The following is a 17,209-nucleotide window of genomic DNA, read 5'->3' on the forward strand; positions in this document are numbered from 1 at the left end:
TCTTATATCGTAACATTTTCCCTTCTCGCCTTACTTTTACACTTTGACACCATAGACAGAAATACGAAACACGATGGCACCTTTAGTAGTGATGAGAGATTTGCAAACCTCACTACATATAGCTGATGAAAATGAATAAGGGAAAATAGTAGTTGGAACAAAATCCGGATTACCCCAGTGTATTTTTTAAAGTTGATTACGTAATATCGTACCGTTTTTCAAAAATATCAAAAGGTTATTAGTAAATAAAACCGCCTTCAGGTTTGATGGAGTAACGCCAAGTGAAAATAAAGCTAGGCAATAATTTTTTAAAGCAAGGAAACGACCAGCCCAAACCCCAGACTTCTGATAAATCAAGATATGAAGCACATCCGAGTTCAGTCACGCTGAAAGGCTGTTAAACAAAAAACGTGGAACACAATTATTTCAGTGGGATTTAAATTGCCTTTAGATTGGAAGTTTCCTTCCCAAAAGATTTCAATCAAACATTTTATTTCTGGAAATAATAGTAAAAACTTGCAAATAGCATCCGTCCGCAATTTCTTTCTCTGTTTTATTTCATTGTAAACCAACATTTAAGTAGTTCATCGGGATGAATACACTTTCAAATTCATCGCAAAATACATAATAGATCAATGACTTTTGTACAGTAACAAATAGATAGAAACAAATATGGGATTTTTATGAAGCTTTGTCTGCCACTGGCATGGTGACCATTTGTTTGGTCTCGAAGTTCTTGGAGCCCCTGGTGCTGCATGAATCGGACTCGACAAAGGTCTGGTTGGTCCCCGCCAATGAGTACTGGGGGTAGGGTGACTTAGGGCGCCTCTTGTTGCAGCACATAGTGCCACTGAAAGCCAGGTAGATCCAGGGGTTGGTACAGCTGTTCAGACTGGCCAGAAGCAAGATGATGGTAAATGATGCACCTGTAATCAAACAGTAACGTGTGTTAAGTTGGTGATTAGATGAAATTAGGACAGTGAACGTCCCCAGAATCGTTCCAACAACGTCAAATAAATCTATGTGAGGTGTAAAACGTGCCTAGCTTACAAAGTAACTTGCGGGGTGATAATTAAGTGCAAAGAAAGCTTAACCGTTTCCACCTTTTTTCGCTATGACAGCTTCTTAATTAAATCTGATGAAATATTAATAAGTTAAGCCCACATACTTCTATTTGTACCAGTTAAACTAACGAATAAAGCTTGCTTTCAAATGTGACATTAAGGCTTCAAAATAGTATATTGTTTTTTAACTAGCTTGGCTGATACTTCTTTAAAAAAGTAATTGGTTTTCTTTAATTTTTAATCTCAAATACTGATGTGGTCCAATAAATTAACCGTGTCATACGCTGTCATTTGTATGATAACATGTAGTGTAGGACATGATTTGTTTACACAGGGGAAATTAACCTTCAATTGTATAGTATCACCCACTGACTGCTTCCATCTTATCTTGGGAAATGTTATTAAAATTTCCCCAATTATCGACAGATTAATTTTTGTGAAATGACCTCGAATTCATGAGGAAGTTTTGAAGAGTAAACGAAGGAAAGATATTTCAAAATTAAAACATCGTAATAATCAAGGGAACGACAATACAAGACTTTTTTTTGCAAGTTCACTTTGCAATGTTCTTCCGTAATATATTACTTACTGGTAAATGGTGCTGTGTAGTCATAGGCTGACCACATTTGAGCGACAAAGAAAGGTCCCCAGCAAACTAAAAAGCAGAGCACCACAGTCAAAGTCAAGTAGATGGTCTTTTTCTTGGATTTTGAAGCACAGCGGGTATGAGCGCGGGGGTTTGTCAACAAATCCCCCTTTTTATGACAGACGGTGGACTTTGTGTTAAAAGAGACTCGCACCTGTTCCTTTGATGAGACACTAATAAAAACCACATAGCAGATTCTCGAATAAGCAAATGTGAGGACCAGGAAAGGTATGAAGTAAACCGACAAAAAGATCCACGTGATGTAGGTCTTCAGTTCTACATCATTCATGCTTTCCAAGCAGTTATATTCTCCATTTCTCTCCATATAAGAAAACAATATCAACTGGGGGATGGAGAACAATAGGGACAAGACCCAGGCCACGAGGACCATGACGTTGGCCCGGCGCTTCGTCCAGGTGTGGCTGGTCAGTGGGTGACATATGCTGATATACCTGTCCAGCGCTGTCACCACCAATACATAGGTTGAGGCATACATGGCCACAATTTGAAAATATTTCATTATTTTACAAAGAAAATTATTTCCCTCAAAACTACGTGTGATATCCCATACCAGCTGAGGGAGTATGTTGAAGAATGCAACAAAAAGGTCAGCTATGCAGAGATGAACAATGAACCATTGCATTCGACTCAGTCGTTTTAATTTCCAACGGAACACAACAAGAACGGCCACATTTCCAAAAATGGCCAGGTAGAGTATGACGGCCTGCACTATGATTTCGATTTTTGCCAGTTCCTCGGAGTATATTGAATGATATGTTTCATTATTGGCACTCGTAAAATTTGTTGAATTTTGATGGAACGAATCCATTCTTGACTTGTCGATCACGATAAACAAGGTTTTGTAATGTCCTGTGATATTGTGTCGCTATTTTTTTTCTTTAATACCTACAAAAGAGAACAAAGTTAACTCGAATGACAATGAATGTTCAATCAATACAAAAACTAATAGGAAAACAAACTAGATGATTAGTATCTACCAATCACAAAACCCTGTGGAATTAAAATGCAAATATCAAAGACCCCAGGAATTCAATGCAGAGAGCTTTCGGAGAGGTAATCTTATTGTTTTTGGGTTCTAATGCACGCATTGTTACAATGTTTGTTGAAGCAGATCCTCGTCAATTCCGTTCAGATACCCTCCGGACAGCAATTTCAGGATCATAACCACTTTTAATGCAAAATTGATTTTAAATATTCTCTTTTGTTCTTATTCTTGGAAATTAACTATTGTAATTTCAAATTCCGATCGCGGAAAGTTTATTTGTTGAAGATGCCTGCTACATTATCGGAAAGTGGGTCGCTTTTTATGACATCCTTTCATGCAAGCAAAAAATATCCCAAAAATATTAAAATCGAATAACTAGAATTACATCTACGTGTATATAAAAAGTTCTTGAACATCCGATGACGATTCATTTCGAGTGGATCATGCCACATCCAGTCCTTTAGGACAGAACTAATTTCCTTGCCAAATAAAAAGGCATGCGCAATCAATGCTTGGTATTTCCTGCAAGATATGCTTTTTTGAACTTCTACAGGGTGAGTCAGTACTTAATGGTGGTTTGGTATTAAAGCATTATCATCTTTCATTGATTACATTTTTTAGTGTTTCATGCATAAAGATTTAAATATCCACACCTTGCACATATCGTTTAGTCACTGAACCATTGGAAGAGCAAAAGTGACGGGTATTCCGGAGGGAAACGTTTTAATCGTTTGAAAACTTTACTAGATTCTCTTTCCGAGAACAATTATTCCGCAATATCTTATAATTACCATAACACAAGAAAATTATTTTTACAACTTAATATGCTGCAAAGCTTTATTGGTCCGTACTATACCAGATCCTTTGTTGATAAAATCTAAGCAAAAAACTTTAAAACTTTTGTTATCAAGACAGAAAACTCTCTCTCTCTCTCTCTCTCTCTCTCTCTCTCTCTGAGTATTTGCTGTCTCAAGCGAAAAAAAACACAAAGTTACTGCTAGCGGCTCTCTAAATCTAGCAATTTCCCTGATTTTCATTAACTCCTATAAAATACAAATGAAGCCGATGTTTAATTTATAACATCCTTGAATTTCTTCCGACGACGAAATGAAATGACAAGGGAATGGCTTGGTTTTTCAGTCGTTTTGCTGAGCCAGTATTGACCGTCAATTAGGCCTTAGACGAGATTAACAGCTGCAGACGTATTCGATTTTATCAGGGCAAACCTGCTAAACATTAAAAATTAAACCCCTACTTCCATAACCAATCAAATCACATTTTACACCATGACTTGTTTACTACACAAACAAATGGTTTTGTGAAGATATATATCAAAAAGATGTCTCGATTCAACACTTTTAAATTGAGATGGTTGAAATTATGTAGACTCTAAGATACCTTCAAAAGATTTTTGTTAACAATCTACTAAATTGAATTTATTATTTTAAAGTATCTATAAATTGTCATGGTTAAATGTATGCTAAGGATAAAAACGTGAATTAATCATTAAGCGTTTGTTCAATTTCAATATAAGTACACGTATTAGCTCTTCCTCACATGCTGGTTTCGCATTTGCAACAGGGAGTTGTCTAAATGAGACTCATTTTTCCTAATTGACGTTTCGAGAAAAATCCCAAACTATATGACAATAAAAAGGACATTATTTTTTTTTACATTAAAGACTAGGGAAAAGAGCGGGCGATATCTGTAGATGCAGCTATTGTCCTCACGAGATATCAGCCGTGCCACACCTCGTGGGCTATAGTCCATCGGAACCCGTGGTCAGGAGAACCACCGCTCCCTTATTTAGAAGGCTCCAGTGTCGGTTTTGTGTCTATTTCCTCGAACTCAGTAGCGGACCTGATGAAGATGATTGACACCCAGCTGTTCTGCCCTCTCCAATTCCGTGACAATCACAGTGACAAGGACATCGACAATGAACTTCATTCTCGAAACTGATAAAACAGGGATACCATCTTCTGAATAATTCAGTTCTAGGTAATGAAACTATTACCATCTCTTTTTAAATTGTTATATTTTCACTTTATATTTTTATCTTAATTCTTTTCTAAGGGGGGGGGGGGGCTATAGACATATAGTTTGTTACAGACGTTAATGTATAAATTGTTTTTGCTAACTAGTGGTAAAGGAACATTGAGGGTTATTTTTATCTTAGCAGTAGGAAGCGAAATAATATGGCATACGAGGACCGCTTTGCGTCTATCTGTGGTTGTTACCGTTTTTCCATGGATATCCTAGCTATACACCAAGAATAGCCAAGTGAATTGTTGACCTGGTGATGACACTCGTTTGATTCCAAAAGAATTTGCCAAGAAACGAATATCTATACTACTATATCAAAACAAGCATTCTGAGAGAATTGCATAAGCAATACACGTCCCCAACCGGTTTGTGGAAATTGTGAAAACAATGCACTGCTATGCAGAATTTCGAACCCGAACATTAATCAAAGTACTGAAGTACTGAGGGGAGTTGATTTTATCGATTATCATTTACTTTAAAATCAACTTATCTTGCATGGTATATTAGTTTCTAGTCTGTATTTGAATTACGCACTTTTTTATTATACGAATTTTTAGACTTTCCAGACAAGAATTTCGAGAAACCCCAAATGAATCATGTTGTGTAATATTTAAAGATAGATTTCAAACTATCTATTAGTAATCGAAACAATTCTAAAAATCGTATGAATCCAAGCACTATTGATATCGAACTCTGGTCTCGTTCAACCAGACGCTCGGCTGTCTCCGTTAATCTTCGACAAGCAACAGAGCCTCTCTGCTTGTCGGAGATTTACGGAGACAGCTGAGCGTCTGGCTGAACGAGACTTTATTACACTCTGGCGTAGGAACACATGAGACTACAAAAATATCCAAATTGTTCGTATCATATAAAATCTGACTAATCATAAGTGTTTATGGATAAGTTTCCTTGAAAAAGAATGCTTCAGCATATATTAAATCGAATTTTTCTATTATTTTCAAGAACTAAGTCTTGTCAGCGGCGATGATTTGTGCTTAGGTCCAAACACTGTTTCACTTTCGGTTTGCCAGAGTAACTGCATAGGAGAGTTGATTAAAATCAACTCCCAAAAAATTGGAATATAACAAATTAATTTTCTCGAAAATATGTCAACCAGACGCTACAAAAGTGTAAACTTGATCTGTAGTTTGGCATTTTGAAGCGGTTCAGCAAATTTCATATTATTCCTCAAACGCATAAAGAAAAAAGTGTGGAAAACTGAAGTGGGACAGACAGACGGACAGACAGACAGACGGACGGACGGACGGACGCAGAGGAAAGCTATAGTCCCCTCCGGTGAAAACCGGTAGGGGACTAATAAAAGACTTGTGTTTTTGGGCTTTAATACCGATAAACCGGAAGAGTACTGTCTTTTGTTTTATATATTTTAAACATCATTGGTACTTTAGGATTACCAATTTGTTTTTATTTTTTCTCAATCAAGCTTCGTTAATTAATATAATCAACGAAAATTCCAAAAAAAATAATTCCGGAAATCATCTGGATTTGTTAGATTTTACAATCTTGCGCATGCGCATTATATATATATATATATATATATATATATATATATATATATATATATATATATATATATATATATTTTTGTAAATTCCAAGCAAATTTTGGTAACTTATGTCAGTGTTCAACTTTTAATGGTTCATATTCATTTATCAAAACGTTGAATTTTATCTTTCCTTAAAATGGTTTGTTAGCCAAATCACGTTATAGCAATCCGGTATCTGTAATTAAAACGTCTCATATGCAGGTCTTATAAAAGAGAGACTGCTATAGACTTATGCATAGTGATTATTTTCTGCTATTCGGTATTCAGAATCAAATTACCGGTGTTGTATAGCAGTTTTTCCCCCATAGAAGCTTTCCCCCTGGAAAACATACTATATAGTAGCCTTTCCCCCCGGGGGGAAAAGCTACTATATAGAAGCTTTTCCCCCATAGTAGGGTTTCTCCCTCACGTTTTTGGTTCAGACTTTATAAGAAATATTTATGGAAATCCAGTTAGGATTAAAATCAATGTTTCTACACTCCCATGTTACATATATCTGCATTCATCTGTACAGGTTAAGTTTCGTCTTGCCGATTTATTATTTTTATAGACAATGCTGAAAATTGATCATGTGTGTAATGGAATTACACATAGAATTTTATTTAGGTAAATAAGTTTATAAAGTACTTGGTTTTACAAGATATACAGTTATATGCATAATTCTCTGTTCTGAGCGATTTGATCTGCAATTTTCTGCTACATTACGGGTATATAGGAGGCATTTCAACCGTGGTGAAAGCCTGTCCCGAGTCACAGTTAGATTATTCTAACAAAGCAGAGTGAAGTGAAATTTATAGTATTATTGTGGGCTTAAAGCTTGGTGATGTAAATTTCAACAATACAGTGTGTCGATGTATCTATTTCGTAGGTGTTCGATATCATGTGCAATGTCAACCCGTGCCGCACTAAATTGTTTGTTAGGGGTGTTTAAAAGATGAAATAATTGTAGTATCTCATAATTGTAAGTTTAATAAGGAACATCCCTGACCTTAACTTGAAAAGAAGTATAAAAATTTCACTCGTATCTACATCTTGTATATTGTTGTTCCCCAATTAAGCGTTTAAGTCTGTATTTCCTGAATTGGTCATCATTAAAAGCTTCCAAAGTGATACCTGTAAAGTAACAGTTGATTTCGATAATTAGATGGATCGATTTTTATTCGGAAGAATAAAGCTGCATGCCAGGGAATCAACTCTTGTTTTATTCTTCCTTACAAAATTCTCGGAACTCTGGGACTTTGAAAATATCAAATCTTCTCTCTACATCATCCAATTAATTAGATTCTGATTTATCTCTAAAAAGGTCGCGAAATCCCATCCTTACAGATTTCAATTATGCAATAACTTTCAGGACGAATGATCAGTCTGGGAGTCTGGAGCTCATGCGTAGGCATCTAATGGAGAGGGGAATCTGTTTTCAAATGTTTCCTCTGTCACTTCTCATTCCATGTTGAGAGCCACATTTTGCAAGATCGGGGTAGTAACCAATCCATAGAAACTGCTCGTAATATAATTATATGTAAGATAACGATGTTGTTTGATTTGAATTTCTGTATTTGTGCATTTTATGTAAAGGAAAAATCAGGCATGTTTACTTTTCTATTTGCAAGAAATCTGTCGGCTGGAATTGTGATTCGTATATATATATACATGATGTGGTATTTTTAGTATGAAAATATTTACAAAATATTTTCCCATATTAGTTTAAAAAGTCCAAAGCCGTGCGCACCTTTTTGTGTGCAATAAATACTAGTACACAGTTTTTTGTATTGCTGATACTGAAGCGGTACTGTCCATAAACCCGAATTCCCCGTACAGCTTAAGTTCTGTTGCAAAGGTTTATTCTTCATATTGAAAATCCTTTATAACCAAATACTTTGTATAAAGATTAAATAATCCAGTATACAAAGTGGATAAAAAATATGGTTGTACAATGCAAAGATGAAATAGTGCGAACAGAGGGACTGAGATCATCATAAAACAAAGCTTATCTAAAATGGATATATAAACTTCCAGCATGATTAAACATGCATATGGCTTTAAAAAGTGGAGCATATCTTTTTTATATTTCTACATATCCCCCTCCAAAAAGGTTATGTTTACATGGACTGGGTTGAATACTTTGAGTACAATTTGTCAGTCTGACTGACTGGGCACAGGCACCGTCCTTTGGTACTCTCTGTATTCCAGGCAACGTTGTATATTAGCTGCTGTTTATCGAAAAAAAAAAACATTCCTTCATTACTTATTAATAATGTACCTTGTATATTTGCATCTCATGTAATAATGTACATTTTCTTTGGCAACTGAAGACAGTTATTAGATTTATCATTAGACATTTCTCATTCTGTATATTTTGAATGCTTAAATTATTCATGTCCATAGAGGGCCCCTGACTGGTGAATAAACGATTACTATGGAACCCGTCATGGTTATATATTTATATTATAAAAAATAGATCTTATGTAGAATGTATAGAAAGTAGACTCAAGGTTAGATCATATTCGTATCAAAAGCTATGGATATTATTCAATGTTGCAAGAAATTTAATTAACTTTGGTATATTTTGTTTTACAGTTCTATATGGGAATAAATTCGTTGTATAAAAATTTCACGAAAAACTATTAGTCTAATTATTGCAAAAGGTGGGCCGAGGTGATGCGATGGAAAATATGACTGCATCGGAAGCCATCGCTTTTGCAGCGCTACATTACTACAAGAACACTAAATACATGTAATTAGGAGGTATATATCACGTAAAGTTTCCAACATGCCTGGCTGTAAACAATGCTGCTATTCCACAGGCACCATGCAGGGACGGCGGGGTATGGTTTGTTTCAGGACAGCAGACAGATACATGTTTGTGCCGTCAGTCGCCCGCCAAAACGTTTACAACTTTTTACGCACGTGTCCTGGGTTTGCAATAGATTTTGAGTGGCCACTAGGGTTTTATGTATAAGCAGGTATAGCCTGTTATTTAAGCTTAAGCAGGTTTTTTTGTATACCTTAATACGTGTACCTTTGATTTTTTTTCTTTCAGTTAAATACATGCTGAGCGGTGCTGAACTATTGTTGACAGAAACTTTTAGTTCAATCAAGAACATTCAACATCTTAAGAGACTCTGGCATTTTGAAGACCATTTAAATGAAAATTAACAGAAAAATATGATGGAAAAGTAATGAAATTCTTAGTGTTAATCAATCGCATTTTGAAGACCTGCTGATCCACACAAATACACAAGCTTAAGAATTAATGAATATAATTATTTCCATACATATAATATTAATTCCTATAATTCTTTGTAAACTTAATCTTTCTTTCCCCTTTTTCATCTTAATCTTTCTGTAAGATCAAAAATATTGCTTAATTAACTAGTTGGTATAATTTTACACTTCTGAACTCGATTCCCCTTGATGAATGTTTTTATCCACCCTGTCCAATTATTTGCATGTAAATGACTTCTCTGTATGATGATCAAACAAATTCCCTCTTAATTTGCTTTTATTAATTCCTGTTTAAATGTCCAGCTTTCAGTAAACATTAGTATATTTTCTGTCCAAGTTTTCAGAGTATATATTCATTATTTAAAATTGAACAATGAAAGAGGGCGCGACACTAACCATGCACGTTTATAAAAAAAAAAACGGATAGAAAGAGAAAAATACTGATTGTATCTGCCGATTTTGTCACCACATAACTTATATACGCCAAGATTTAAGAGGTGGTAATCGATCACAGAGATATGATTTATTAACATGCCACCAAAATACCATACAAATCTTCACAACTAGAAAGAGCAGAGGATCAGGGAATCACTAATGAATCAGAAACCTGAAATATTGTTCTACTTAATCCTTTAATGGCTAAATTTCACATCCATTAATTTATTGATTTCGCGAGTAATACCGCTCAATTATTCCAATTTCTTTCTTCCCCAGTAGAGTTTTCATTGTTCAATTCCATCCGACATGTCCGTTCCTTGTGATAGCAGCTTGACTTGCCGGGATTAATACAGGAATCTTCTTGAGTGGTCTATGTTTACTTAAAGGTTGACTTGTGTGTCGTCCTAACAAAATATTCGTTTACTATTTCAGGCGGTGTAAATACAGACGTTTTTACTTCTTTTATAAAGAAACTTCGAGTTATTTTTTTTCCCGGACAGCAACCAATTGAAATATAAAGCATGAACAAAGATAAAAAAATTTGGGAAAATTATTTTCTTTATTTAAAACTTCCTTCCACACCCCCCCCCCCCATGTTTTTTTTTAGAATGAAAGTTGGTTCGATTACTTATTGCAATCATACACAAAATGGCTTACTCCAGTTTATGTGTATTTGTTTTGTTTGTAAACGTAGCCAAAAGAATGAAACCTTATCAACAGTAATAAAATTTGCATATTTTAAAAAATGTGGAGATTGCAGGGTTGCTGATCAAAACATCCTTTAAAATCGCTTCCCTACTTTCAAACACTTGTTTTCTCATTCCAATAGTTAAAACGATTCATTAACTAATTTAATTAGATTTTTAAAAACCTCAAAAACAGTCAAACCTTTAATTTATTTAGAGCGGATCAGAAACTCGACTTGGGAAGATGTTCCTTAACGTGCTTCTTTTCCTACATCAAATTTCAGATCACATGGCAGAAAAATCTGACAACTTAATTTCAATACAAGTTGCTGTCCTTTAAAAAAGGACTACAATACGTGGACCATTTGCATGTGTTTCCAACGAAAACGTGAAAGCCTTAAGATTATCAGAGATTCCACCGACTCTAGCCCTCTGCTTTTAACCACTTAATTTGTACGATGTATTACGTATACATGTATGTATAGCCCTGACTTTTTATCTCAGAATTTAAAGGGTCCATACTTCTAAAATAATTATGATCTATCTATGAATGAAGTTTGCATGTATAGTATCGAGCATTCGGTGAATTCTACTATTTGTGCACACATTACGATTCGCACTACTTTGTTAACTATGCAGTGACAGCTTTGTGTAAATTAAAAATTTCGTATTTTGATGCATTTTTCTTGAGATTTAAACTTTTATACAGTGACATAATTATTCAATCATACTTAAATGCTTAAAAAAATTTAATAGGGAAGTACTCTAGCTTCGCCTACTATAAAAGTAAAGTTAAGTTCCATGTGTATTCGGAAAACAACAAAACATTGCAAATTATGCTATTTGATGCATGTTGTAGTTTCGGCATAACATTAACTTATTTCATAATACCAGGGACGTATATACTAACGTCCCTGATAATACTGATAGTTCATATCACATGCCAATCATTTCTTTAAAAGGAATACTTTGTTTCTGTACTGTTTACCGACAACTTTACAATTACAGCGCCTTTGAACTTATGTGTGCATATGGCACGGAATCCCGATCCCGATTCAGATAAACGTGTGCTAGCCTGGTTCCCTGAGCTGGAACCAGGCTAGCTTATGCGCAGGCTGAATTTTCCCAATAGCATCCGGTCTAACCTCGCGTATATATATTTTCTGCGTGGACCTCAGGGTCCACGCAACAAAGAAGAATGATCTCATATTTTATTCAATCATGCAAAAAAGAACACTTCATACAAGTTTATGATTTATGAAAACCATTCTATATTTTAATCAATGGATAAGAGTGTCTCGGGTTGTCGGTAGAATATTTTATAAAGACTTGGTGTTTACTCAGTTTATAACCTTCCAAAAGATCACAAATATTTTATTGAAGAAATTTATAACAAATTTATATAGTTATTTTTTTCTTGATAAATTCCTACAGGGATTTTTAGGTTCAACGAAATAAAACCCAGTATTTCAGTCTGCCTCCTCAATGACTTGTATATATAGATTTCGCATTATACTGTGAAATCATTTTAATTCGTGGTAACCAATTTTCGTGGATTTTAGGCGTAATTCTTCTTCGTGGGGATGTAATTTTGTGGATTCGTCGGTCTTCAGTTTCAGATAGAAAACTAACTCTTTCATAGAGGATGTAAATTCGTGGGGGGGGGGGGGGGGGGGGGGTGACTATCCACGAATACCATCACGAAAATATAGCCACCAGGAATTCTAGAGATTTCACAGTAGTCTCTTAAACGTGTATCCCTCAATAATGATAACACAATGTTTTACTAGTCAATTTTAACTTTTGTTTTTAAAAATGAATCAAATGAATTTTACGATAAAAATGAATTCACTAAAAATACTATAACAATTTGTGAAATATTTGACAATCGGATCCATACTAGCATGTAGAATGGCGAATACCCGGGCCCTGCCATCCACACTCAGGTAAACACAGAACTATTTTGTGATCAGCCTTGGTCGATCACAGTTGTGTCCATATGAGGCTTCCGGCAAATTTTACTATTTGGGCACGCATTGTGCATTGCACTTCTTTATTTACTATGCAATGACAACCTCATTAAATCTTTAATTACAAGTAGATTACAAATATCGTTACTCTTATCCGTTTGCCTTGCATGTAAAACATTTACATACAGTTACATACATAACTTTTCTTTACATGCGTAAGAATATTAATCGGAAGTATATGTACAAATCGCATATTAAAAGTAAACTTCATTCATGCCGTGCTATTTCAGAAATCAACAAAACGGTGCTATTCATTTAATTTATCATATCTATTGCATGTAGCATAATGCTTTCGTATTACATTTACCGAGTTGACCAATGATATTACATGCCGATCATTTCTTTAAAAAAAATACTTGTTAATGTTTTCATAGTCATTTTTAGCCTCTCTCTCGGTGATATGTGAAAGGAAAAACCACAAACACACGAACCTGCATGTGCTCATTATAAACCATTTCCGATTTTATCTCACCAACGAAAGTAACTACGGGAATTTCATTGTTTGCGGATAAAATACAAACACTGGATGCGTGAAAGCATGCATAAATTCGCATATTCCAGGTGAGGGCGTATACATGTACATGTAGGTAAATAAAAATTTGGTCAACAAAGCAGAATGTCTATGCATGAATAACTAAATTATCTTCATGAAGTCGATAACGTCAATTTCATAATTTCTGTGAGTTTTTTTTTTGTAGACATATTTTAAAAAAAAACGAAAAGGATTTTTTCCATCGAGAGTGCAATAAGAGTATTCTTTGTTTTCGATTACCCTTTGAAGCAAACTCAGAATTATTAATGACAAGATCAAACGACGAGAAGCGGATCTGGTTTGTCAAAGGATAATCGCCATGTAAGCGTGAGAAGTTAATCTTCAACAACGTTAGATTTCCCAGATAAACGACGGAATCAGAACCAGCGCCGACGGCCGTAAAATACCTACTTTTTCGCAATGGCCCCCTTAAATCTCCAAGTGCCTGATGATGTCTGCACATTACTTTTATTATATGAGTTCACTGCGATCTCTTTTTATGATGTTTTCAGTGATGTGTTTATAACATATAAATTGGTTTTTATCAAATGAATATTGGTATTCTATGATCAAGAAACTAAGATATCGTTTTTATTCGCGGAAAGTGCTCAGGGTGATAGCCGGTGATTAATGCTTTCTTTCACTCTCCGCCATATACCGGAGTAATATATATGAAGTATTTGTGTATACAGTCAATATAAACGTCTTATTAAATGTTTGTCATATACCACACAATATTCCGCTTCAGTTAATATAGTTTGATTCCAATATTACGTTCTATTTAATGTAAAGTAATGAAATATACTCTCTCACCCTGGTCTGGTTCTAAAACACCCAGTCTGCTTTTTGCAATAAAGACACTTATATTATACAACAGAATTATAAATACCTTTTACCAAGAAATGGATCTTCGTGGCGTAAAGTTTAATCAAGACCACACAGAATTGTCAAGGAAACAGAAAAATTAAAAATAAAATCATATGGCGGTTACTTAGATTATTTTATTTAAGCCAATTAAGGCTTTAATTCCACAAAATAACTTGTCTTGCAAAGTCTTTAAGCCAGAAATGATTTAATAAAGGTACATGTAATACTAATTCATTAGAAATGTAGTCACTTACAAAACAGGTATCCCTCTTCTTTGCACAACTTTAACTTAATATTGGTTTTTGTTTCAATAAAACTGAGGAATGCTTGATGTAAAACGTGTTTTCTTATCAAAGTTTGTATGAATTATGTTTATAGAGAAAATTATCAATAAAATAGTTACTGGTATTTTATGAGCATAAAAATGTACAATTTTTTTAAGCAGTAATTGCAAGTCCAAAAGAGTTCAGTATTGATATTTAACTTTTCTTTAAACCATTTCAAATGCCTAATAGTTTATAAATATGATCACTGTTTGAAATCAAAACAATTTCTTGATTAGTAAAATAAGAAGGTCCTTTATCACAGTTTTGGTTACATGTAAACATGTATGGATCACCATTGGCATTTCTTGATGATTCACAATTTATAATTTTTTTTTCAAGATGAAATATTTGAACTTTGACTTTGAATACTAGTGTTTAAGAAAAGAATTTTAGATATCTTCGGTTCAGCCATTTTTCTTTTTAAATTGACAAAAATGGGTGGAATAAGAAAATTGTCTTACCGTAAAATTGAGAATGCTTATAACCGGCACAAGTTTAACACATCTATTTGTCACTATTGAATTTTCTCTCCTTTACCGCCAAGCAAACCATTGAGACCTGTCAATAAGTATAGGCACTCTGCCATTTTATATCAAACAGCCTCGCCGTATTGATCGGCGACACAGGGTAGCAAGGAGCCAGGAGAGAGACAGTTTCTGGAGGGAGAGACTTGTGGGGCCTGTGCTTTATAACGAAACAGCTTCTCGAAGAATGCCGAGCTCTGGCGGAAACCTTTCCTAGATGTGTTCTTCTTAAGTCATTAACCAATACAAAAATGAAGAGTAAGTACTATCTGTCGTGTTACCACAGCAATGTTTGCTCAAAACAACTTGTGACTGATTGGCGGAGTTTTCAGAAAGAACAGCAAATATGATAGTCTTAACAAAGGGATTGCATGCCCTGACGTAATGTATGATGCTTTGTATAATCCTGATAACTGTGAAATCACGACCCACTCCCGAACTGCCAGGTCTCTGGATCGCTGTGAGCAGTCAATTCATAGAATTCGATACACTTGGGCATATACATGATAGATTGACGACGAAATGCGTCTATCTCGAGTTCACATTATTAATTCATCAATTTGAATCAATTGAAAAATCAGAATCAGGAAAGGTTTTGTTAAGGTATTGAAAATACAGATGGTATCTTCGATTGTTCATTAAGACTAAACAGATGTTTAAACGTATTTAAAGCTTCCTAAAATATTAATAGATGAATTCAATTAATGAAATGTTTAAATTCTTCATAGAGATGCTCAAAGGGGTGCTATGGCATCTTGGGGAAACTGATTGCATACTCGATCATGTCTGGAGTCAGAAGTGCAGAGAACCGCCAATAGTATGTTAGAAGTCTGGACTCAATCATGAACTGTTCATTCAACCGCTAAAACAGTTTCTAAAATACAAACGGATGCGATAGATTCCGAGCGAAAAGTGCTGACACCCTTCCGTCTAGAACCTTGTAGATAAACAGAAACCTTAGGGAGCTATGCTGTCAAGAGATGGCTTCTCCATGGTTTACTGTGGGTTACATATTTTACGATTGGGATACGTTTCCCAAGGTTTCTCAGGAAACAAATGATCTGGATTCAATTAATAAGATGTCATAGGGTCTAAAAAGAATATCTCTAGATTTACTGCATCTGATGTTTTCACTATAATAGTCTGAGTGTATAGGTTTTTGACACGTCTATAATCGACGAAATATTACAAAAATATTTCAAATAAATCTGCTTTTATGTGGTGCATTGGGTCTGCAAATAATCAAATAGGTCTTGATTGTTTGTGAAATCAAACCTATCAAGAAACGATACGCTCGCTGAGTGGCCAACCTCCCAACAAATTGAGGATTCATCACCCCCCGCTTTATTTATACACTAGAGTAATAAAAGATTCACGTCTAAAACTATTTAACATTTCAACGATTTCCTTTGAAAAAGATATTCTTATTTCAACATTCGCAGAAACCTAACTTGCCAGTTGAGAGAGGGTCCATCTTGGAATGTTTACTGTAAACATCCGTATTCTAAATACACAGAGCTTCAGTCAACGCAGCAACGAAACCGACAAATCCACGCTTACTAAAAAACAAGACGAGCGCTGCCAGTATCAGCAGTCATGGAACTTAGGCGGCAGGTAGTCTTCCACATGACGGGAGAGGAATTGGGTGTGTACTTTTGAATAGGTCGATTTTATATCGATGTCATTCTCAAGCTACTGGAGATAACCTCAGCTTACAGGGCCTTGTGTCACAGCAATATTATAATAACTCATCCCACATAAAAGAATAACAACATCTCCTTGAGAGATTTTAATGGCATATCAAAACTATAATGCAAATGAGCAATTGAAAACCTCTCATATCAAAACTTTTATCAATAATAAGATGGACGGTTAGAGGGTGCAGATGGTGCATGGTTTTTCAACAATCAATTAGTCAATTAATTCACTTATAGAAATCAGGTCATGAACAACAGATATTTGACATCGTTTGATAAGAAAATTTACTGATTTGTGGAACGTAGGCTATATAGCTGGTTCATTAGCCCAATAAATTAGCAACACTCAATTGTGAGCTTAAAATGTCAGCCTGTTTTTATTAGCATTCTAAATTAAAATGATCAATGTTGCGCTCAAGTGTATTTGATAGCTGAAATCATTAATATTTGTATTCATATAAAAACACAACTGTGATGTTGTTACATTGCCATTACCCGTTACTAGTTTTGGTTGGGTGGTTTTTATTTGTTGGTTTATAGAGGTATAAATATGCGAAT

General features: G+C 34.8%; 1 protein-coding gene across 1 annotated transcript; it reads right to left on the reverse strand.

Moving 5' to 3' along the window:
- Positions 1–536: 536 nt before the first annotated feature.
- LOC105329980 (cephalotocin receptor 1) lies at positions 537–15,382 on the reverse strand. Its single transcript, XM_011431497.4, has 3 exons — positions 14,892–15,382; positions 1,654–2,616; positions 537–926 (listed from the first exon to the last, which is right to left on the reverse strand). Exons 2-3 carry the CDS (start codon positions 2,537–2,539, stop codon positions 682–684), a joined length of 1,131 nt encoding a protein of 376 aa, XP_011429799.2. The 5' UTR covers positions 2,540–2,616; positions 14,892–15,382; the 3' UTR covers positions 537–681.
- Positions 15,383–17,209: the final 1,827 nt, after the last annotated feature.

Source organism: Magallana gigas, chromosome 2 (genome assembly GCF_963853765.1).
Source record: "Magallana gigas chromosome 2, xbMagGiga1.1, whole genome shotgun sequence".
NCBI lineage: Eukaryota > Metazoa > Mollusca > Bivalvia > Ostreida > Ostreidae > Magallana > Magallana gigas.